General features: G+C 39.9%; 3 protein-coding genes across 4 annotated transcripts in view; 2 read left to right on the top strand and 1 right to left on the bottom strand.

The window, feature by feature from the left end:
* Secp43 (tRNA Selenocysteine associated protein) overlaps window positions 1-25,854 on the bottom strand; it is a 197,258-nt gene that overhangs the window by 13,745 nt on the left and 157,659 nt on the right. The gene's annotated exons all lie outside the window — the stretch shown is intronic.
* On the top strand, window positions 520-18,239 carry LOC135938488 (probable basic-leucine zipper transcription factor N). Of its 2 annotated transcripts, none has more exons than XM_065482141.1 (7): window positions 520-818; window positions 4,209-4,316; window positions 4,412-4,594; window positions 5,587-5,955; window positions 9,185-9,667; window positions 9,870-10,080; window positions 10,459-18,239. In XM_065482141.1, the coding sequence occupies exons 1-7, from the start codon at window positions 759-761 to the stop codon at window positions 10,614-10,616; spliced, it is 1,572 nt and encodes a 523-aa protein (XP_065338213.1). In that variant the 5' UTR covers window positions 520-758; the 3' UTR covers window positions 10,617-18,239. The 2 variants fall into 2 exon arrangements, with proteins under 2 accessions (XP_065338213.1, XP_065338212.1); XM_065482140.1 differs by lacking the exon at window positions 520-818 and adding an exon at window positions 2,857-3,030.
* The window catches only part of LOC135940777 (uncharacterized), an 86,686-nt gene continuing 80,751 nt past the window's right edge, over window positions 19,920-25,854 (top strand). The window contains exon 1 of the mRNA XM_065485828.1: window positions 19,920-20,016. The gene's annotated coding sequence lies outside the window, so the exon portion shown is untranslated. The remainder of the gene's footprint in view (window positions 20,017-25,854) is intronic.

Genomic DNA, 25,854 nt, shown 5'->3' with positions numbered 1-25,854 from the left:
AATTAAATATTTTTATTATACACGCACCAGCAGTTTTTCTTACTAAACTTAGACATGTAGGGTTATTACTGGCATACCTATGGCTTATTTCTGTGTTTGGTTAACTCGTTTACTCCCAAATTTTTTTAATTTCTTGTAAAAGCTATAAAACAGTAATAATATTGCAAGGTAAATAACTCAATAAAGTGTTGACTCAAAAATTTATTTAAAACCAAAATTTATTCTTATATTTTAATAGGACAAAAAGGTGTAGGCAATAGGCAGGCAGAGCATTAAAAACATATTTCGCGGAACTCTCGTGTTTCCCCTTCAGCTCCTTGACCCGATAAAATTCCTCGATTCCTAGACACAATACATACCAGCAAACCCGGCAAGCCTCTGTCTGGCTCTCTCATAAAAATCGGGAGAGGAGGAGTGAGGGGGCGGGAAATGGAATGGATCCACACTCGCGACACATGAAGTCAAGGGACTGGCATCAGTCAGTCAACAGTCACCAGCATTGACGAGACAACGGCACCAGCAGTCTGCAGACACACACCCTCGTCCGCAGAGCTCTCCTATATCAGTCTTTGCACTTGTTCTGCCCGTCTCGTCTGCTATCGCTGTCCCTCAATCTCTACAGTGGACACAGGCGGCCCTCTAACTTCCACACAGACTCTTCATAATTTTTCTATACGTTGTGCAGTAGACCCTTTGACTGCGCTGAGCGCTGCGTTAATTAGTGGCTGCAATTTTAATCTGGAATTACTCTAATTTTCATGCACGCTACAACGATGATGCAACACCAGCAGTGGACCAACTATCCCAGCTTCACATGGGTAATTATAATTTGTGTCATTATTAACTCCTAATGACTCTGTATAATATCTATCTCGGTCAAAAAAATGTCTTCAATGTGAGGGTACCAATATTTAAAAGGATTAATCCGAATTTTATACGATTTTTATATTGCATAATCTGCAATTTTTTATCATTTCGGTTGTCTAGATTTCCTTTTGAGTGTTTTGGAAATTTTTACACGTTTTGCCTTTTATTCCTTTTTGGCGTCTACCAGGAAAACAAAAATCCTAGAATCGCAATTTGTGTCTGATGCAGGCTGTTGGCAGGCGACACGCTGTCTGCCTTTGCCACCAATGCCCACGGCACCTGCTAATTCCAACATGTTGGCTCGAAAATTGTCGCTTGCGATTGGGCAGACAAGCGTTGCTGTCGCCACACTCAGCTGTATGGCCCACCAAACCCGATTACCAGAGAATCAGAGAACACCATAGTTCCAGCTAATTCTAATTTCTTGTTAACTCGCACTGAAAGAAGGTTGGATGGCAGCTTGTGCATTTTTCTCAGTACGATTTCAAAAACCGTTTCCCCGAGAAAAACAGTTTGCTGCGAGTTGCAAGTCGATCGCAACACAAAATAAGAGTAATGTCCAGGTCCTGTTTTGTTTTTGACATAAGCAAGGCATGAAATGCAATTTTAATCAAAACAATTATTATTGATCATTTACTCTCAATTCTAAATTAATAACAAATGATCGAAACAAGAAATAATTCCAACCATACTGTGTACTAGTATATAAGCTCTTTTCCTCAGACTTTATAATATTTTTAAATTATAATTGCGCGTAGCTGAAAATCACTGTTCATCCAGTCTTTCCACTTTTTGACGACTTTGGTTTGTCCAACCTGCGATGCAAACCTGTGTCTACTTTTGGATTGTTGGAAGATTGCAAAAATCTCGACTTTAATACGCGTTTCCAGCGTCTATACGGGAATATTAAAATATTTAATTCCTTTATTAACAATTAAATAACATAAACTCTTGATTCGAAATAAATTACTTATTTTGTGATATTTAATTTAATTTTATATTAATGAATATTACATTACAATTATTATTTTTTAATGTAAACTATTTTTGTCTATACGCATATTTTTATTTTTTCTAAATTAATAAAGCTGCAAAAGCTACACTTGTCATGCACTTGTTACCTCTCCGTTGCCGTGTAAAGTTATTAAATTAACGCACTACCATACAAATATCCTTTGAATTATTTTGGATTGATAGAAAATACCTTAAAATTTTAAAACCGACAACTTTAACTTTTATGTCTATGTTACTCATACGTACATTTTACAGTACATCACTGTTAGCATCCGATAGCGCACAAAATTGGAAAGAATTGAAACCTGAGTAACAAATTAGCTTTAGCGGAACGTTACAAAGACGTCACCTACTTGTTCAGGAAACCGACTGAAGGTAGCTGGTAAATCATATACTTTTATTGAAGTTAAACAAAATTTAAAAAAATTCAAACCGAAGTGCTAATTTCAAATATAATTTTTAATTTTAAACAAAACATAACAGGAGGGTATAATTATAGCCAAAATTTACTGAATTAAAAAAATTAAAATAATCCCTATTTCCTTCCAACAACACAGTCAGTTCATTTTTTAACATTGTTTGATTTTTATTCAATCGAAGTATCAAAATTATATTTAATATTATTTGTTCATCTATTTTTCTATTATTTAACAACTGACAACTAAGAGGACAGCTCTTTTGCGAATCTTTATCAAACTTTTGTTGCTTAAAAACCCCAGCGCTTTATTTATTTAAAGCTTTAGAAATTCCAAACTCGTCGACGAAATTTCGTAAACAAGTCTGCAGACCGAGACAAAGCTTTTTGCGCTGATTTTATGAAATATTTCGCTCATTTTTAAATATCGGCTGTGTGGCTTTTCGCGGCGTGAACCGAAGTGGCGCAACGCAACTGGAGCGGCGGGCCGAGGAGCTCCCCTCTCCGGCCGGTGCACCCCCACCCCAGGGGACCTCCTTGGTGCGCGGTCGGGTCGGGGGCGTTCTCCGTTCGTTTCGTTCAGCTCGGCAGGCGAGGCGAGAGAGCGAGCGAGAAGAGCACCAGCAGCACCAGCCAAATCGTGGGTGTGGGCTGGGCGGCTGCGACGATGCATGGAGGCCGCCGTGCGACTCGACTTCGTTTCCAACACCCTGCTCGGCCCTCCGTCGCCCAAGGTAGGCGGCCCTGCACGACCCCCGGGCCCACCGCGGCTCCTGCCTCGCCGCTCGGGTCCGCCAGGCAACTCTGCTGGACGGTGGCCGCGCACCGCGACGACCGACGACGGCCGCCGAGGCGCAGGCCGCAGCCCCCGGACACCTGTTCCGCCGTCCGTCAGGGCACGGGGTGCGAGGGGCTGCTCGTTGGAAATGCGGCTGCAACAGCTTTTTGGCCCACTGACACTCAAATTCGCATTTATGCAAATTTTGGGGTTGCAAATCCACTTAAAGATTTTGTTTTTGGATGGAAATTTAATAAACAAAATCTTATCTCGATTATTATGACGATAATATATGTTAAATATATAAATATATTTGTAGGACCTTTTTTACGCGAGCATAAGTTTATTCGTTTTAAAATTTTGATGAATAATAAATTAGCACCATCCCCTTTTCTTTACTCAATTTAACATTCCTTTTAATCATTAAATTTATAAATTATAAGGAACTGTGATAATAACTTCCAAAAATAGGAAAAAACCTCAATGGCAATAATTATCTGTTGATCTAATTTTTAAATTGTATGTAAAGAAGTTGAAGGTAATTTGGCAAGAAATTGTGCTTGGCTTGAAGATGTTTCACGCCATTTACGCATCTGTTGCAAATTAGGGAAAAGTTACGGGCCGTGTGTTCGCGCAGAAGCGTCGCGGCCGTAATCCGGTCGTTGGCTGCCGCACGGGCCAGCTGTGCACATAGCCTCGCGTACAATTTCAAGTGCACCTTACCGCCGTCAAAACGATCGCCGATTGCCTTGTGCGCCGGCCAGCGACATGGAAAGAAATTTCCGCCGCTGTCTTGTGTTCCATGAAATTTTTCATAGTTGTCTAGTGTAGTGGTGCGGCCGCAGCCAGCAACTGATCAAGGGGTGGGGATGGGAAAATATTCAACAGCTAGTTTAACACGTAGACCACTCGTTTGTCGTGTGTTTACTCATCAGGGGTGGTGTTTGTGCCTTATCGTGCAGTTGACACCAAAGACAATTTGCTCCTCCTATAACAGAATCGCTTTACAGTCTCAATTCTGAGCAGATAACAAAATCTGTTATAGAGAAAATTAAACTCATAGTTGTTGTGAAACGCGTAGGTTGATCTTTATTATATCATAATGTTATAAACGTTTTTTATTCTTTTTTTCAGAAAAGTGAGCCACCGACATGTGGCGTGTCCAGCGACCTGTGTGAGTCCGGCTATCCTTCGATGCAGCTGCGCTCGCTGCAGCAACATGTCCCCAACTACTCCTCTAAGGTGTGTGTGTGTGTGTGTGTGTGTGTGTGTGTGTGTGTTACGAGTGTATACAATGTGCATTTCAATGAATAAATTTACATAATCACGTGTGTCAGATGGAGCGTCCACTGAGAGATGGGCTGGACGAGAGCCAGCACATCGCCGCCGCCCTGGCCCTTTTGGACGAGGACGACGATCCGAGACGGCTCGGAAACCTCTGGCTCAACAACACCAACAACAACGACGCTTGGCCCACCAACAACAATAATAGCATCTGGTCCAACAACAATGTGATTGAGGTCAGATATTAAGCGGAAAATTTTCGCATTTAACACATCACTTTTTCTTCTCTGGTTTTTTTTTTTATTATTTTTCACAATTTACTTTAGCCTACACAAACACGACTGAAAAAATTGCATATTTTAAATATTTTGTGTTTATGCAAGACATTTTTTGTCCTGCATAGTTTTAAAATTAAAATCTGAATAAAATTTTGATTGTTTTCATTTTAGTTTACCGTTAACGATTGAAACAAGCATATATCTTTGGGGAAAATGGAAACACAAATTGATCTATTATTCGCTCTCTAATGAAATCCAAATTATTCCATTAACATAGAATTTTGTTTTTATCTAGCGATTAGCTTAAGCAATAATCAGTTAAATTTATATCCTGTTCAAAACGTTTTTAACAATACTACCTGCCAGCGGGGTCCAGATGTGCGGTAAAATTGGTTTCCAGATCCAAGATGGCGTTTGAATGTGGGAAACAAAAAGCTCTCTTTGGATTGCCGTACGAATGTCAAGAGTTTGTTTTTACGATCCAAAAGACACAATTAGCACAAGAAATGCAAAATATGTCACAATGTTGACGAAAACTTGTTTCTTTTCGCGCATTTTCACGTGACAATTTTTTCGCGCCATACTCACCGCACGCCATATCTGCGCGTCGCACGAATCTGGACCCTGCTGCTACTTGCAGTTTTTTCATTGATTTGCATTGACTATATAGCTCAAATTTGGATCAAAAGAATATCTTTGATCAGAGAAACTCGTTAACACCTTCCAATTGATTTTCACATGGACGTCTTGAGTTAAAATTTACAAAAACGTGTAGCCGTGTTGCTTATAAAAAAGGCAATTTCTCTAGAACAACTTTTGAATACACTTACTTGTCTAAGCAAAATTTGGCTTAGTTAACATAGTGCCAAACGGATAGGAAAGAACATTTGGATTTGAATTCACAAGAACCTAATATTAATTAAAAATTATAATATCATTTGCAACTGTAGGACATGCCCTTAAGTCCATCGCTGCCGAGCCAGGATGACCTGCTTAGCTACTACCAGGCGCTGGCTGAGGCGCAGCCCGAGCACCCGCCCACCATTCTGGACTTGCTTACTGCGTTGCCGCAGGACTTGCCCCCGCCGGCCACCATGAACACCTCGGTGCCGCCGCCAAACGTGATGAGGGAGCAGAAGTCTGTGCCCTACTCGAGCGGCATGCTGCACCACCCTCACGCCCAGATGAAGCAGGCCCCGCTTGGACAGCAGCCCATCCAAATCCAGTTGCCACCAGACAATGGCCTCCGAACCAACCCTTACGCCCATGCTCGCAGCCAGCAGCAGCAACACCACCACCACCTTCTCTCCTACAAAAAGGTAAGGCACACCAGTCTAATTTATTTTAATTGGTTAGAAAGCAATCTTTATTCCCTTCTTATAGGATTTATATTTAAATGGGTGATGAAAAGGGTAAAGGGCAAGGATTAATAATCTAAAGAGGATAAAGAAGTGAAGTAGATGATTACGCTGGTTTATTTGAAATAAAAAACACATGCACAAAGGGCTACAAAATTACCAACATTAACCACTTTCCTACCGTATATTTAATTTTTGTTCAGAAAAAATGTTTTGGCACACAAAGCCTCATCAGCAGTACTGTTTCGCGAAACAATAATTGTTAAAACGTCACGATATTTTGGATTTTAAATAGAGAGAATAAAATGAATTCATAAAATGAGAAATTCCTCAATATATATCCAGAAAAGTAAATTAATGGCTTCAAAGTTTCATCACGTTGTTGCTTCAAAGACAAACAACTAACGCTAATTTTGGGTTAGATAAAACTCCTTAATTAATTCACAATTAATGAAATACTCTAAACAAAAATTTATCAATGTGTGTCGTTCTGTACTGGACAACATTTTTTTTTTTAATTAAGTCGTTAGTTTTTGGTTTGCTGCCAATTAAATTAAAGACGGGAGACTATTATCATGAAACATATATTTTGTTTCGCACAATATCTTCTCAAAGATGAAAATCCCCACCACCATGGCTTTGAATGAAGCATGCACAAAACTTATAGCTCAAAACTAAACATTAAATTACCTAAAGCTAACAACTGCAATCACCGAAAGAGTTAAATATGCAAACTAGTATTTTTGAGACGCAAATAATCATTTATTGCAAATCTGTTGAATTTGTGGATCGCCGGAGACAGGCAGAAAAACACGGGGTATTCCAATGTGCAGGTGTCGACCACCATTGTAATGACTGAGAAATTGTGGTTGACAAGATTGCACCCGATACAGAGACACCTCATTTTCAAGGTGGTCCTGAAAGTGCGGAGTTTGGTGTTGAAAGATTTGGGCAACTGATACGCCCAGGGTAAATCAGCAGCACTATAAATATTTGAATTAATTCGTTATGTGTGAAAATCTTGTCCCAAAAGGTTTTCTGGAGTAGCTATCTCGTGGGGTTGACAGCAAATAAATCGAATGCGATTAATGACTAATTTCCTGATCTCGTTAACCAACGTGATCTTTAAATTGTGGGCCCACGTGAGTCCCAATCTTCCGAAAATCTCGTCAAAAAGCGAGTTGCTGCTGGAAAATTAGTCAAATTAAAGAATGAATTCAACAGTTAGGGGATCGGCCCAAAAGAAGCGACTTGCCGGAAAGTCGAGTAACTTTCGCAGCTCCTTGATCATTTAGCTTGTGGAAAAACGCGATCTTGAACCAGTCAGTACTTCTGGTACTTGACCTGGGTGTCCTGAAGGTCGACGAGATCACGCGGTCATTTGCGGGCAGCACGTTTTCTATGGACAAGTCGTAGAGGAAAAACAAGCACCAATGTAAACCTATTTTGAAAATCCCTACCTAGGTTGTCGTGTCGTGCTGCTGGTGGTCATCGTGGGCGCCGCCGTGGATGAGCGTAAGGGAGGGACTCGGCACGGGGATGTTCACTAGGAACCACTTTACTTTGTGTTTTACGGAAAGCTAAATATTCGAGAAACACCGCACTAACACTGAATTGGGTGATTGTTTCTCCGTCCAGTACGTGTATAGCGAACGTGATATCCAATGGCGGATCTTTGTAGTCGAGTCTGTCGCGTCAGGGTCGACGTCGACACCCATGGGCTCCGAAGAACGATGGGCTATTACCGCAATTAAGGGCGCCCGCCATCTTCCGAGAGATGAGGGTTTGAGGCGAAGTTCGTGACTGTTCAGAGCATCTCCTGTAACATGCTTTCGATTAGAAATACTAATACCTACTGAAGTTCGCGAACAGCGAGAGCAGGTAGTTTTATAATCTGAATAACCCTCCCCCACTGCTGCTCCCGTCTACCTGCTCAAACCTATACACCCTTCAATGCTAAGGAATTCCTATTGATATCCTTTTCCCTTTGTGTATTGGGAGAGGATCGTAACATATACTTCTTTCCCTACTTCGTCAGAAAAATAACTCTACACGTGTTAAAATTTTCCCTTATTTGCGCTTGAAATTTTACAAAGCTTCTATCAAAAAGGGGGCGCAAAAATGCGTTCTGAAAAATTTCTCAAAATTGAAATATTTGTAAGCTAATTCACCAGTTGCCTATAATAGTGATTGCTAGTAAATATGCTAGAAGATACTGCTGAATCATAAAATACCAACATCCCTAAGCCTTGATCCCACCAACAGAAGTTTTGACCAAAAAGCAGATCCAATAGTGAACAGTGGCCGACTACCTGCATGTAACACGCGGCTGCGTGTGTACAAAAGGAGAGAATAGAATAGAGAAAAATGTAGCTTTTATAATATATCGTGGTGTGGTCAATGGTTCTCTGCACATTAGAAATGTGATAAAAGCACAAGGTTTCCCAGTTCCTAGCATTTCGCCTTCCCAGGAAACTAGAGGCTGACAGTAAACAAATTCCAACTGCTCACATAGTCCATGCATGGTTGTGATTTTTTAACTAGTTCAATCTAAAACTTTGAATTTGATATAGGATATAGCTAACATAATGCTGGCTGATCATACATTTTTAAATAAAATAGTTGTTTTATTTGTGTGAAGATTGAAAAGTTATATTTTTCGGTCATTATTCCAACAGCTTTTTCAATCCGCTCCTAATTTTCTATTATTAAACATAAAAATTAATTCTCATTGACAAACAATATTATTTATTCCCAAGAAGTTCTGGCATAACAGAACCGCCAAGGCAGGCTTCCCCAAACAGAAAATTATATTTAAAACGAAACAACATTTTTCCTTTTTCTCTCTGAATAATATTATTTAACTTAAAATAACAATGAAGTTGTGTGCCTTGATATTGATAGTATAATTTTCCTTGTAATATGTTATATGTGCTCTGCGACAAACTAGTTTGTTTCTATCACAACTTGCAGGCATGTCTTGTGAGCGCGTACGTATTCCCAAAATCATTCTGATGAATTTTAATCATTATTAAACATTCATTTTTCATGCAATAGGGTTACACCTAAAGTAAATTTTATTCAGAGGTGCCATTATTCAATAATGAGAAAGGATTATTTTCCTGCTTGACACAATTCTCATGTGTCTCCTTTATCGTCAAAAACTGAATGCATTTATCCTTATTTTCAGCATTTCGAGCAGAGTGACGAAACAGCCGCCTTGCAACGTCTGATGATTTCGGCCAAGCCGAGCCAGCAGCAACAGCAGCATCAGCAGCAGCAACAACAACAACAGCAGCAACAGCAGTCGATGCTGATGTCCGCGGCGGCGGCAGCGAGGAACCGGTGCATGCCTCCGCCGTGCTGGTCAGCACCGGGTTCAACCATGGTGCAGTTCCCCGGCTCCTGCTACCACCCGCAGATGCCGATCGTGGCACTGGCCCGGGCGCAGCGCAAGATGTGCAGCTCGCAGAAGCTGCACGCGCACCTCGAGGTGTGCTACGAGCAGTTCCGCCAGTTTGAGAAGGAGCGCAAGCAGACCGAGGCCAAGTTGGCGTCCAGCTTACCCGGCCGCCACTGGAGCTCAGCCAACACCCTGCCGGTGCCAAAACTGCCACCCAACCCCACCAGGGTCGACAGGCTCATCATCGACAACATCCGCGAGCACTGCAGGGTCAGTTCAAATTCATTTCCAATATAATGCTCTATAGATGAGGCATAGGATTAATGAGGAATTTATTTAATGCTATTTTTTCTATAATTAGATAAGACAAAATTCGGTCGTAAAAAATATTTTAAAAAATATTTTCAAGTATCTAAATCAAAATTAATGCTTAGGATGCAGTTTAAAATGTATATTTGTAATTTTTGATCAGGTGCTGACTTTGATTGGCAAGATGGAAAACCTCGGGATGTACAAAGTTCCGCTGACTGTGCACCTCGCCATATCGCACTGGAAAGATGCTATCCACAAAGTGGAGGACGCGCGCAGGGCTGAAGTCGAGACCCATAAGGCCAACCACAACCTGCTCGTCTTTAAGGGACCAGCCGCCGCCACCCTGATTGACGAAAACAAGCTTGAGGAGAGTAAGTTATATTAAGTTAGCCTTGCTTTTAGTTTGGTGAAACGTTAATTTTAACAGTCAAAAAAATTAGCATGAAAATGCGTTTTCCAAATGCTTGTGACGAAATTATATGACGCAATCTATTGGTACAACTGATATTTGGTTTAAATTTCATTGAGTTGGCTTAACCTCATGCCAATTTTATCCTCAGACCTGTGACATAAATCATCTTCTTAAATTTGTTTTTTAATAAAATATCAGACTAAAGTTCAAGCAAGCCTGAAAAAAAATTTAATACTATAACTGTATATTTGCCTATAAGTTTTAAGTGAAACTAAATTCAATTGAAAATCCTTTGCTTGTCTCGCAAATTGTAAATAATATTGTTTTGCCCCTTTAGAATTAGAGGCCCTGGTGATCAGCATCAGGCAGCTGTTTGTGGGGATCCGAGGTGCCCGCACCGCTCTGTGGGCCACGCTGACTTGTACGATTTTGGGTGCCCAGGAACAGCAGCAGCAGCAGGAGGGCGTTTTGTCGCCGTCGTCAGAGAGCAAGTAGAGAAGCCAAACGAAGCAAAAGGGACCCAAAGCATCGTACTTTACTCTTTGTACAAGATTTACACACTAGAGGACTGTTTATTTGACTGACATTGTAGAGAGTAATATCGCAAAATAGTCGACTGGTAGTGGCATCTGCAGATCAAGCCCTTAAAATCACACACAAACAAAAAAACGAAAACTTTGATGGAAAAGGAGAGAAATTTTCCAAAGAAAATCTTCCTGATCGATTCGACAACCGCGCAGCAATCACACACACCCACGCACTCGGTCTTTCTTCTCGCGCTTGAATTTTTAGAGTCTATTATGGTCGTTTTTTGAAGAAGAAAAATTATCTTGTTGTTGAATACAGATTTTGATGGTCAATGTAACGCAAGGAAACAACGTGTGAAACCGGGGGCATCGTCGCGCTCCTTTTTATCTTGTCTCTCAAACAACAACAATAATAATTTAATGTGAATTAGTCATTGTGCAGCTTTATTTGGGTGAATCGCATGCCTCCCGGCGTGCAATTCGCCTCACGCATCGCGCTACTCATACATATTTTGAAGCTGAATAACTGAAACTGTATCCCACCTCTAGCTAGGGCTCCTAATTCTCTCTGTGATATACTATGCTATTTTCATCGATTGTCATGCCATTAAGAGACTCCCTTCCGCCGGTGCTTTTATCTTAATAATTGATTTCCAGCTTTTTTAAAGTGAACACACTGCGAATATTCCGCGAGCCTGTCGGACAAACTAGAACGAGCTAACTCTGTGTCTAATGAATGGATCCTGAGTCTCGATGTTGCCAATAATATGGTAGTTTTATGAAAGTGAGGGCGATTGCTGATCCCGGAGAATATTAAATGCTTTCGAAAAGCCAGACGCAATTTTAGCGAAGACGAATTTTAGCCAGTTTGACAGTTAATTCGTTTTGCTGACAGTTCACACTGCTTGCCATAGATTTATGTTCGAATCGATTGTGTTTCGCGATTGAGAATTGATGATTGAAAACTGCCGCCACACAATTCTTAAGACTACGCTGTGCTCACTTTGTTAAGATCTTTGTTTTTGTTTTCTTTCATTTTGGATATGTAGGAGGACGCTTGAAAATCGCACCATCGCAACAACTTGAGAAAGAAAAACAATTTGATACTTTTGCAACCTAAAATTCGCTCAACCTCACAGGTTTTTACATTTTTATACCAGATGCGTGCGCACTCTCGTTTTAGATCTGTATTGCGATTCTGTGGTGCTAATTTGCCAGTTGGATTCCAGTGGTTTTCAGGCGCGCTCCCTCTCTCTTAGTCCCGCGTTTCTGTTGCGAAAACTGAGATGAGGCGCATTATTTGTAAAATTTTCCGACTCACAAGTCAACCGCATCGATGTCATTGTTTATACAGGAGTCTGTCTGCGACAGAGGAAACTTGAAAATGTAAAGTACACACTGTGCGCCGCATGAACATTAAGTAGAATAAACGCATTTCGCAGTAGACACATACACACACACACAAATATGTACTCTCTTATATATGTTGTGCTGGGCACACTCTTTCAAACTAAACTCCCTGCAAGTGTGGAGGGAGGGAGGGAATGGTCGGCTTGTTGTTTTCAAGAATATAAGTCTTTCTTTGAGCGTCCCTTTGCCGGGCGACTCGAAACATGGTGGATAATAATGCTAACTAATCGACTAAGTGATTACGATGGCGTAGGATCATTAATTGTACGCTCTACTATACTCTCCTATACCCGACGGGGCCGTGTGTGCTAATTCTCGCCTCTGCTCCTTGGCTAACTAATTATATCAATTGCCCAATATCAACTAAAATTACAAACAGCACAATCAATCAATCGTATTGCATAAAATACTTACTAATGGACAAAATAATGATTAATACTATTTGAATGTTTAAACGCTATTCTTGTCGTCTTCGTGGTAGAGGTGTGCGAAACCGGTTAGTGGTCCAAGGGTAGCCTCTCTGCATTGGAGCGAGCAAACAAAAAAGTGTCACACACCACCTTCCTAAATATTATACTTTTCCTTCGGCGTTTTCTAAGCTTTGTACTCAACCCCGCGTGCGGAAAGAGTTTGGGGAATGACTCCTGGCTTGTGCTCTCGTTTGCCCGCAGATCGCGCGGCGTCTTTTCAGAAGAGTTTTAAAGGAGGTGAACCCTGGCGGCTTGAGGCACGGACGGACGCGTTTTTTTGAGAAAACGATGAGGCAAAATCAAAATGGTCGTTTGCCCGAATCGGCGACGGTGGCGAAAATGCGTATGGATCAGTATATGATAGGTACTTTGAAAATTGCTCAAAATCATGTGAATTTGCAATCCGACCGGCGGGGCGCCACCGTGTCTGGCAAACTCGACGCACTTCGAGCTTGGCACCTTTGGAAAGTCCGTTCCGGCCTTAAACGCGGTTCCACCTCCCATTTAGCACGCATACACACTCGACTTTTTTCTTACGGACGAACGTGCTGAAGGCAAAAAATAAGTAATACATATAATTGTGTACGTTGTGATACTATGTTTACACGATGAACATTGTTCGACAATCTCTGGATTATTGTAATTATTATACTTATACATGTTATATCCAAAGTGTATTCACTAGAGTTTTAGCGCGGCGCCCCGAGTTTGGCGCCGCCGCGGGCGAGTCATTTAGCTCTCTAGGGTATGAAAACATAAAATCAATGTGTTAGATTTTAGGCTGTGCCGCTTAGATCGAATACGAAGAAAATTTCTCCTTCGGCGTTACAAAAAGAAACGACAACCCAATTAAAAGTAATGTGTACGTCAGCGTCTGCCACTTAAATTTTTGTGTCCTAATAATGTTGAAAGTGTCGCTTTTTCGTCTGTCGGTCAGAGGACAAGGTATAGCGTGACGTTGTGTTTGTTTCCAATCAACTGTCGTAGTTTGTAAGGCGAGTTAACAATTAATTGGCACTCATCGTCTCGAAAAGTATCTGCTAGCAAATTAATCGTTTCGACGCCATGGATGGCTTTAGCAACAATAATCGACGATATTTGTATTTAATCGTAAAGTGTGTTTAGCACCAATTTTGCCGCTTGCACAACTCACGCAGCGTTTGAAAATTTTACACTTTGCACCGCAGCTTTGTCATAAATAATTCGAATCAAACGACTTCTCTCAAATTTAAAATCAAAGTTTTGCGCTTGATATCATTTACAAGGAAATCCCCGGTCTTTTCGCCCCATGCATATATTATTTTGACTCAAACGTGGACACTTTTGTGATGTAAACATAAACCACTATAGTCTCATTTTTATTTTTATTTTCTGAGTTGCAGACTGGATTTATTTTTGCAAAATATCAGTTTAAAAATACAAGTTTGGTTCAATCACGATGATTTTGGTAGATAGATTCTTCTTGACAGGATTAATCGATTGGTGGGTCTTTTTTACCCTCTGAAAACCACTTATTTTTTACATTGAGGTCATTTTGTGCCATTAAAATGTTATATAGCTTAATAAACAATTTAGAAACTTAGAGATAGTTAAAAAACTGGTCAAATTTGCTTGGTTTCACATCTGAAATTTTCATTGTGGCAAGTTTTGTAGACAGTAAATATTAAATTATATGTTAATATAACAAAAATATACACTTATTTGTTAATTTGTGTGTGTCGGATGGTGAAAAATCCAGTAACTTTAAAAATTACCGAAAGCAAATTTTTGGAAAATAGATCATTCCGTTCGCAATTAAGTCACCAGCCTTTTTCTTAGCAAACATAGAAAATGTCGTACAAAAATTACAAGTCAATCGATTCGTCTCGTCAATGATATTCGGCATACCAAATTTCACGATGATTGAACTAAAGATACTCATTTTTTTTATTAATTAACACTGAAATCCCCTCAAGACCTCATATCCTACTTAATTGTGCTAAATATAAATTTTTCATTGGTCATTTTCTTCTAATTTCATGAAAATCGACAGGTCTGACATAAACAAATTCTTTTAATTTCGGAAGGGATGCGGGATTCCTTTTTATTTGAGAAATGAGCGAGGGTCTAAAAAATGATTGCGTTCCTGGCCTCTCTAAAATTAATTTGAATGGTCGAAATTCAGAAGCTGGCAATGGGGAAATCGAGGGTGAGTTGTGCAACAGCAGCGGCTCGTGAAGAAAGCATAATCATTAATGTCCCTGAAACGAGATAGCTCAAACTTTGATGCTTGGATGATAATTTAATCAAAACTGGTTACCTCCTCTTTTTCTCTACTAAAACGTGTTGGATAAAATTATATACCTCACCCCTCGAGCGAGGCGGTGTTTTAGCTGAAATTTTAAACGTGTGAGGCACGCACCCGTAGACCAAACCGGCCATTTAACAAATAATTCAAATATACATATATGTAATAATCACTCCACTGCTTGTGTAACTTACCAATTTTGTGACACTCACCGGGCGGGCTTGCAAATGATTCTGGTCGAAATTTGGTCGATTGGCCAGCAAACTGATGGTGCTAAAATTCGTTGACATAGTAGAAGTAACAGAGTACGTGGCCAATTTTAGTGCTTCTCTCGCTCTCCGCTAGCGATTTTAGCAAAATTTAGCTCAATTCCGAGGGAACAAACAAACCTAGCTTGTAGCAAAGATGATGATGTACCCCCTACGTTTCCGTTCGAATTTAGCCGCAAGCTAGACAAACATGAATCAAAATCGCAGAGTAAACGCAGCGTCGAAACAATCCAGAACACACTAAACCAGACAGAAATTTTAAAACACACGCGAATTAAAGCCGAACTCGGCACTTGAACACTTGCTTTCCTCTAAAAGAATCAAATCTAAACACGCGCAGATTTTATAAAAATTAACTAACGTGTCGAATTTCGGCCGAGGGTCATTGCAGCCTACGTCCGCTTAACGAATATTCAGTCTAAAAACTCTCTCGCGCATGCTAACACCTGTTACTAGGTTACTACATATTAAATATCAATACAATGCAATCGTACTGCACATGTTTTTTAAACTATGAGTGTCTAAATACCGAGGCTGTAATAATTAATCACTATAATAATAATTGTAAAAGCTAGTTACGTGGGTTTAACATTAATAAACTAGTAGCGCGTAGAACGTAATACTTTACACTGTGAACACTTTATCAGGAGTGAAATAAGTAGGAATTTTCCGTGTTTCACGAGAGCGATGTCTTCGAACGTTAGATTTAAAATATAGCATTGACGAGAAAAATACTTACTCCACATTTAAAGCAACCGGATCGCTGGAGATTTAAAACAAAAGTAATAATGATTTAGCGTGGTAGTCCATTTGCGAGATATTTTATCGTTAATTTGTTAATTAATACACACGACACATCACACACACACACACACTTTAATGGTATCATGATTGTTGTACTGTATTGAATGTATACTCTTTTTTGGTGCGCGCGAGCCGCGGCAATTTAAAACAATGAGATATCAGTGAATCTACAATGTGTACTTAGTCGCCTAAGTAGGTCAGTGCTCAAAACTTATTGTAATATGGGAAAAAATATTAATTATTATCATAAAATATTGACTTTGTAATAATATGGATCTTTGTCGCAGCTCCAACTAATAGCTTTAAATTAGCGAAATGGATTTGAGGACTGTCTCGCGTTTTGATACAGGACACTCACAATGACCTTAATAAATTTTCGTTCCTATTTAGCAGATTATTTTTTGCTTTAATGCAGAGATTTTAGTACTGATGAATTGGAAATAATTTAATCAAAATACCAAAATTATTAATTGGCTAAAATTAAAATAAGAATAGTTTCTCTCTCTCTCTCTCTCTCTCTCTCTCTCTCTCTCTCTCTCTCCCTCCCTCTCTCTCTCTCTCTCTCTCTCTCTCTCAGAATTAAAAGAAAATATACTGAAGGCTTCTTTAGGGTTTTCTTTTAATGAATTTCATAATTCCTCAACATAGTCGAAATTAAAAGTTTCAAACCGACAAAATTTTCCATGTCTAGAGTTTTGATAGGAAAAAATTAGTGGGATGATTTTAAGGAACTAACAAAGTAGCAAATTAGCTTTTACTCCACGGATTGTACTGTAGAATGGGTAGAAAAATTCCATAATTTTGCTATGGAAATTTCACCAAATCAATGAAATAGGTGTAAATGAAAATCTAGCGAAAGTTTAGGTTTTACTTTTTAGAAGAGACGACAATCAGAAAGTTCTTTAAATCAAAATCTTTTCCAGAGATTTTTAATTCCTGCGTAAATTTTTTAAAAACATTTATTTTTTAATTAAATAATTAAAAACAAGGTTGCAGTGTCGTGCCGAAACGCAAAGCAGTCCTCTTTTGCGTCGTGTGTTTGCGTAATGCGTGCGCGCGCGCGTATTGCTCACTTATGTAAATGTGTAAGGACCGCGCGCATACCCAATTCGCACGCGGATTTCTCCGGCCGCACGCGCCTCATCTTTTCGACCTGTGACATGGCAAAATTATTTGCGGAAGCGCGCGGCTGGACGTGAATTGAGTATGGGCGTGCATATCGACTGACTCGTCTATCAAAAACACCACGCAATATCAAATTTAATTCCTTGCCACACCCCACGAAAGCTAAAAAGAGGAAATTTTTGAGTGAGTTGATTACACGGATTAATTAAATAAATATAATTGTTCGAGAACGAATCAATCAATCATGGCCTCGCAGCTGGTTGCTTCCGAAAACACTTTGGCAGAGGCTCCGAGCTGACCGCAACTGTAAAACGTTTTCCAAGAGATTAAACTGCATATCAGAGATGAATACAAATTGTCAGAGCTTAAGCAGATCATACAAAAATCACTCTCACACACTTATTTTAACAAAGCTTAAAATGAGAGAGAGAAACACACACACATACACACACGCAATACGACACGAAAAGAAAAAAATAATATGCATTTAATCACGCGAGAGAAGCTCTTTTTTACATATTATCTCGGAAAATGGAAAACACTTCTCCACGCGCATGTGAGAGTTAGAATTGCTAGATGCTTTTGTGTCTGTTTTAACGCTTTCGTGTTAAGCACTGTGAGAATATTTAAGCGTAATACGATATTTTCGTCTCGCCACTTTGTATACTGACTTCTCTCTCATATCTCTTTGCTCTTGGTATTGAAAATACACGCAATTAAATTATTGAAACAAGGAACACACGCCGTCTTTTCTCAACGCGTTGGTTTTTTTCATTCTCTATCTCGAGTTCCTTTCGCTAGCCAGCTTATTCTCCCTGTGATATGTTGAGACGATAATAATAATAATTGAGAGACACACTCACACACACACACTGCACTTCTTGCTTGTCATTTGTGCGTGTAACCTACTCTGTTTTCGCTCATCTTCCGTTTTCGCCACACATACACACACACACACTCCCTGAAAATTGAAAGGAATAAAAGCCGGCGATAAGAGCTGTCGTGTAGCTATTTTGTGTTTGTTGTTCTAGCCGCAGCAAACGAAACACTCTAAAAGGAAATTTATGAATGTTAGCTACTAATAGACTATCACTCGGAACAATAACTGAAATAATCAACAATGCTGTTTACCGATTTACACAATCCAATATTGTATATGGGGCTTAATACACGTGTTAATTCCTTTGTGTGCGAAATTTACAAAAAATAAAAACGGTTTAATTACAGACTTATGGATTTTATTTATTTCTTAACCTTCAGTATTTTTTTAACAGGAATTGTTACAGCTCAGATGAAGAAGTCTTTCACGCACTATCCCAAATTGCCAGTTATTATTTTCTTTATTCATCTATTTTCTGTTATTCATTTAAACAATTATGGAATTCGCAAGACCTTATAATCATTCATCGCTTTGACAGACTTAGGAATTTTTTTACAATGGCTACTCCTCTAGGCAAACAACAAGGAATTGTCAGGTGGCTAATAAATTGAAACTTTACTTTCGGCCCCTCAGGCCTCGTCAGCAGTAATTTACGTCCAAAACAAAATTCAGACCACAGTATTAGCTGCAGAGAATTAAGGATCAGCGATCGTTGAAAATATCCGCCTGCTCTCATCTGTAAGTGCAAACGAAAAGAAAAAAAAACGAGTAAGTCCGGTGTCAAAAATTTTCTCTTACAACAATTATTCAACTGACCTAAAATTTCATCCTTTCTTGAGCCATTTTCAAAGAGTGAAAAACTGCTTTAATATCACTAAATTTTGTTAAACTCATCGAATGCTGCTAACTGTCTCTCAATCAAGAGGATTTTAAGGCAAAGTGCCTAGAAATTTATTTTCTCCCATTGAAAAAAAGCTTTTAAACTTTAAAAAACTATGAGGGGTATATGCGGGATAAATTCAACTTCAATAGTTATCAAAAAAGCCATGTATCTCAGGAACAAAGTTTTGAAAGTTTTGTTTATGATTTTTGAGAAATTAAAGTGTACAGCTTTCTGTAGAAAATTATTAGCAACCAAATATGAAGGAAATAACTGCACCTTATTTATGGGTAACAAGGTGGCAAAATCTATTAGTCAGTGCCGGTCCACCTCATTATACACTCCTCACGGGAGTAACATACTTCGAAGCGGTGGTACCCTGGAGCTCGTGCACCGCTGCATATTACAATTTAGTTGTCACTTAGGTTATTGCAGCAGCCGTCTGCTCGCAATGACCTAGCCAAAAACGTGATTTGACTTTCATGTCGAGAAAAAGTGGAACGATACGTATGCCACCTGCACTGAAAGTCTGCTAAGCGGCACAGTATTCATTCCTCTTCAAGGCGTTTGTGGTAGTTTTGTAGAATGAATTTTGTGAGACATGAATTTTAGTTGCACTGCTCTCGGCTGACCTCATTTGGGGGAGATTTTAACACCGTGGTATAATGAGATTAAATACTAAATAAATAAATGCGTTCCAATGCGTGGTTAATATTGAAGTACCGAAGACTTTCACTTATTTCCTTTCAATCAATTTCCGTAATACTTAAAAAAATTATGCAAGGCTTAATTTAATAAGGCTTTGAAAACAAAGCAGTAAATAAATAAAAAAGCAAATCATCATCAAACTTACCAAAACTCAATTCATACCTGCCGCTCAAACAAACTCTCCCATCCCCCAACTTGTCGCCCGCCCGCCCGTCCGCCATCTCTCGCGCGTGACTCCGAGGGGTGATTCTGCCCTCTCAACTATTGCATTGAGAGTTTCCGCGCTGCGCCGAAAGGCGAGAGGAATTGCTATTTGCGCGGGTCAAAAGGTGGCCGTGGTAATTGGGCGCGATGCTTGGCACGCAGCAATGTGGATGGCGCTGGCGCAGCCGCGACGAGTGTGTCGACTCGCCGGGGTGCCCACCCCCGAGCCACCCCGGCTGTGTTTGCTTTGGCTCACTTGTCGGTCGCAGCTCGGCCGGCTCGGATCGTTGTGTTTGGGTGTGGAGAGGGGCCGACATGCTTCTCTGAACAGGTGAGTACAGAATTGAGTGCGAATCCGTGAATGCAAATCTCTCGCGTTTATTTCCGTACGAATCGATTTCGTCGGCGTTTCACAGTGGGCTCCCCGTGAGAGCCTTTTTCTGATTGTCGGCTTGTGCGGAGACCGTGTCTTAAAGTGGTGGAAAAGAATGATTCGTGATTTTTTTAGGGAAGGAAAAATAGCTGTAAAATAATAAATATAGTTTAATATTTAACAGATATGTTAGAAATTTTGTAGTAGTAGTGTGTGCTTATGAAACTGCGTAAGCCAAGTGCAGGGTTTCAATAAAATTTAAAAAACGAATTACATTAATAAATACAAAATGACACGTTCTCTTGCTTGTTATGTTGTTGAAAATGTGAGAGTAAACAACAATATAACATGCAAAGAATTAGTCATTCTGGATTTTCAGTGACTAGTAAATTATACACACAATGCTAGAAAATATTGCATTGCCTTCAACGCGTATGGGATGATAAAGTTTAAATTAAATGCAACTTCATCTGTGTTTATTTTTCCTCATTTTTTAAAAATAATCCTGCTAAATTAACAACGGCTACTGGTTGTCCCTTGTTTTGTTTGTTCATAATTTCCTTTATCAAAACATTAAAAACCAACGTTGTGCATATTTTTCTCCCTTTACGTTGCAGATTACAAAACTTTCAAATAAAATTAATGCCCAAAATAGATTTAAATATATATGCAAATTTTTTTATTTAACAATTAACCATTATTCCGTGCTTACATACATGGCTTTAGGCTGGCTGACGCCGCTGGATTTACACATAGCAATTCAATCAGTTTGGCAAAGATAACATTGGTTTGTATCTAAAAATAAAACGTGTCCACACGGTGTTTAATTGAAAATCCCGCCGACAGCTCCCACACGAGCAATCCGTTTATTTTTGTTTCCCTCTAAAACAGATCAAAACACAGAGTAAACAATTTTTACTGATCCTGTTAACAGGGAATATCCAATGAAACACGGCTATTTTTAACCGTGCTCTAAGCGAAATTTCTCAGAATTGGCCTATTCAAATGGGGCAAATTGAAAACTCAATATAATATAAATGTGACGTCTCCAGGAAAGACAGGCTGCAATTTTTACTTTGCCCTGCTCACTTATGCACACACAATTTGATCACTAGCGCAGCTTACGATCGAAAATGCAATTTGCAAATCAATGGTATTAATCCAATTCCAAGTGGAGCAAAATTAATTATATCCAAGCCAGTCAGTCAATCAGTCCCGGAAATCATGCCCTTGAGTGCACACATGTGTGTTCAGTTTCGCATTTTCGGGGGCAGAGACCATACACACACACAGAGGCGCGCCGATTAATAATTCATTGATCAGCAGACTGTTTGTCTGTTTGTTTGCCAATTCGCTGCTGCTGCTGTTGCTGCCGGCGATGCGCGGAGCTGAGTCAGTGAATGATCGCGGCGTACAGAGCAGTCGGATGCACCCGCCCTCGCACGGAATGAATTAATCAAATTAGAGCTAAGAGCTCTCTATAATGCTGTATGCACACGCATTCAAGGCCCGGCCGGCAGGCAGGCTCACTCACGTGCATGGTGTAAACGCGTTTTAACTATGGCCCGCACAATAGAAATCTGCTCGGCGGGCTGTGTGTGGTGCATTATTTATTAAAACAACCAAACGTGCTTTGTTGTTCCAGCAAACATTCAGGCCTTGGCAATTCTCTGCGGAGTCTGCTCTGTTTTATCACCATACGCTCCGATAATTAGGCCTGTGCCTGCTGGTGGTTAGTTAAAATTAATGCTTTTAAAGTATCTGCGGTCGTGTTCTAGTTCATCACTGCTAAATCGTTGTTTTAACTGTTTTAAATACGACCAAAAATCCTGTTGAAGCTAGTGAATCAAGCTTGATTTTATTTAAAGAGGTTGCGGAAATTTTTTATTCAGATTTCCAGTTTTGGCAGACTTTAAAATTTATAGAAAATTAAAAACACGAAGGAAACACAAAATTAGGAAAATTGTCAGACATGCTAGGTAGATTTAAACGAACTGCAAATTTTAAATGGTTAAAGTTCATATGTTTTTTAATCAGGAAAGTGCGGCACAAGTGAAAAAAGTCGAAGAGGATAATTATCTCTCACGCTCTTGTCGTGTAAAGAAGCTGTTTCGGCCCCCAAGGCCTCATCAGCAGCACTTTAGCTACTAAAAATCAACACTGCAGCAATCTGCAGAGGGTTTGTCTCACTGTTGTGGAAAAACGATTGAGTGCACTCAGTTGCTGAGTACAATAGGGTTTAGAATTTTAAACGTTTTTCTGTATTTTTGTACCAAAATTACGACTGGGTTTTAGGACAGTTTTTAAACTTTTTTCTTAACGGCAATTTTTTGCCAAAAATACCGCCTTTTATAAGGGTTGCAATTTTTTTGAATGGTTTATCTTGCTTTTGGGAGAATCTTGACCAAAATCAAATGTTTTAACTTGCAAATCTTCATTATTATCGACAAAAATTCATAAATCTTTGGAATTTTCCAAAGCGACTTTTCTTAAAAATTTTCTGATTCGATATCATTTGACGTCAAATAGTAAATCTGTTGCACATACAAAATTTTCAACCGTTTACTGAGCATTGCACAGCTCAAAAGATAACTCCAGCCTCTATTTGAAAATTTTCATCTCACTTTTGGAGGAGTAATTTCAAAACGTTATTTGAAATTTAAAGTTTAAAAATCATTCATGCATTTTGGGGGTTTCAACCACAAGCGTAAATTATCCGTGTGAGCTACAGCCTCCAAAAAGGAAATTTTGAACTTTCTAGCTATTCCCTGGCATTAATACTCGCGCTGACAGCAACATTAGGGTCATCTGGCGGAATTTGGGCTTTTGTGGAATCAGCGAGGCCTGAAGTAAATCTAGGCATTCGCGGCGGCGCCGAGCTCATTCGCACCAGCTCTGCGAGGGCTCTGCACTTCTGCTCCAAATCCCGAGCAGCGGCCTTTGAGAATGAGAAAAGTTTCTTGTTATCAAACAAATGGCTCTGCGTTTTCTTTTCGCTCGTTTGCACGCCGTCCGCACACACGCGCGTACCTACTGCTTCTTTGCGCAAAAGGCCTGCAAAAGCAAGGACCGGCGTCGGTGCGATTTACTTGGAATAACTTCAGGATAAAAACTTCCTCCGCTGAATTGCAAAGATATACATCGGATCAAAGCGGGTATAAGCGCTCAATGCTTTGGATATGGTCGGAAGCACAAAGGACGTGTTTCAATCTTAAATTGTGTTCAAGTTGCCAATCGCAGATATGGAGTTCAATAAGTTTGTTATACTAATATTGAATATAATCATTATCCATATAATATGATCAATTTTATATTCAATAGGCCCTTAATATTTATCTCTCACGTGGAAATCCATTGACCTTTAAGAATGCCATTAAAAAAACATAGTGAGAATTTTTCTTAACATTTCTTCAATATGGTTAAGGAAGAAACTTTATTTACTATTACATGCCGCAGAAACAAGAGGCCAAAAAACTAACAGTGTAACGATGTCCTTAAATGAATTTTTTAAAGAAAATTGCAAAAAACACACTGTGGCTCCTCTTTGTGTGGTTTTTAAAAATAAACAGGACCAGTTGAAGAGAAAAATTATCTCGCACGTTTTGGCACTGGCTCTTTGGACCCCTCAAGCCTCATCAGCAGTACCCAACCTGATCACGTATTCAATTGCAGTGGATTCTGAAGCACCGGACGTTGAAAACGTCCAACTGCTGTGCTCAAACACAAAAGATAACGAAATTCTGTGAGCAACAAAACACCCCCTCACAGAAATTCACAAAACATAGATTCCATCCTTTATTTGGACCTATTTCTGCTTCTTATATTATGGTAAAAAACTCAGTGTTTCTTAATGAAACGCTGCCTCAGGAAGAAGAATTAAATTGTGTTCTGTTCAATACATTATTTCTATGTTCTTTTATTTTCAAAATGGCAATTTATACATCTATCATGACTAGCTCATTTTCAAACCAAAATGAACTAATGTTTACATCAATCGACGGAACTGACCTCATTACAATTATATGACCCCTCCCAAGTATTATGCCATTCGTGGCACTCTTTTAGTGAATGTTAAATTGGGAATTGAAATGAATTAAAAATAGAGAACGGGATGAGCAATTCATGAAAATAAAAAGTGAGCAAAACGGTACACTGCTCTCGAAACCTTCCCTTCCTTTTTTGTAGAGTGAACAGCACTAATTTTTACGGCCGCTCACGTTCTACGATGACCACAAGCTGTATAATATGTATTTGCTGCTTTCTTTAGAAGTATGCACGAGACGTTGCCTGTCCGCCGCGAAGAGCAAAACACGAAACACGTGGAAAATCGCGAAAAATTTGCCGTGTTGTGGGTTGCACTTTCCGGTCACGTTCCGGCTCGGCACCTTTTCGGTGCGGTGGACGTATTACTTTTGGACTTTTCCGCGCGCAGATAATCAAACCTGTCCGGCTGATGGGCGTGTCGAGGATGCTTTATGCTCGCACGCGGCTCACGGTTTTTCTTTTTAATATTAAAAGAGCGGATCCACCTTGCTCATTCAGCGCGCGGTAGAGCGCCTTATGCAAATTTAACCCGGTCTAAAGAGGACGAGCTCGAGGGCGTCGGATTCTCTCTGGGTTAGAGTGTGTGTGTGTGTGTGTGTGTGTGTGTGTGTGTGTGCTCGTCGCACTCGCGAGGACGGGCGAAAGGGAGAGAAATAAGGGCTGAAACACGATCCATTTTTCATGCAGTGACTGTCAAGTTTGGCAGAACACCATCAATTCCAGCCAGTTTATGAATATTTTCATTGCGAACACGGCTCAATTTGGCTGCTTTGCAGGAGCAAGCGCTTCGACAACCATCAAATGTTGAATTTTGCATTTCGTGCGTGCCGAGTGATTTTCTCTCTAGCCCAGCCGAGTGAAATTTGCGAAATTTTACGCCGACACACGTGATGGGGGGTCGTTTAATTTTCTGCGCCACTGCATCCTATCAGCTCGTGGTCCGCAAACCCGTGTGCGAAAAATCGACTGATATTTAGTCACTTGAGAGTGATGACCGCGTAAAAATGTTTTTTTTACTTGCAGCGAAGAAACCTCCACCTTAGTTAATTATTCATTTGCTAATTTAAGCTGCGCATATTGTACATTTTCATGGGCAAATTTACATTTTCTCTGCTTTACAGAGCATGTTTGTGTTTCTTCTGTGAGGTTACTTTGCCACCATAATCCTTATCCTACATACTTATTGTTGGCTATAGTTAAATGAAAGATAAACATTACTCAGCTTCGAGTAAGCTTTTTTGTCTTGCCATTGAGAGTAGATATTTTTTGCTTGGAAATTCATTCTACTATGCCTGTTAGGCAGATGCTTGTTTACGAAAACTTCCAACAAGTGGGAAAACGTCGAGGAAAAATCATTTATGCAATTAAGGCTCAAACTTTAGTGAAATTTAAGAGGAACAATCAAATGTAGAGGTCTCAGCCGCGAGCTTTATGGCGGCGACTGGCGAGACCGGATCAGCCGATTTTTTTGCCCGGCGGTGGCGGCTGGCCATTTTCACCGGCGGCTGCCGGCTGGCGTGGCTTACAATATTTTTAAAGCAAAGTTTGTTGGTGCTTAACGACCCGAAGGGCAGGAAGACTTATTATTAATTAGTGACCCTTTTCACCGGCGGCTGGCGTGGCTGGCGCAGCTTTGCCAGATTCACGGTAACTGCGGCGGCTGCCCACTTGACCTACTAACGCGGCTGTCTGACACATCTAATCAAATGCCACATGCTCGAACTGTTCCTCTCAAATTTCTCTCTTTAGCCA

This window comes from Cloeon dipterum, chromosome 3 (genome assembly GCF_949628265.1).
Source record: "Cloeon dipterum chromosome 3, ieCloDipt1.1, whole genome shotgun sequence".
Lineage (NCBI taxonomy): Eukaryota > Metazoa > Arthropoda > Insecta > Ephemeroptera > Baetidae > Cloeon > Cloeon dipterum.
This window is presented reverse-complemented; position numbering and strand designations above follow the sequence as displayed.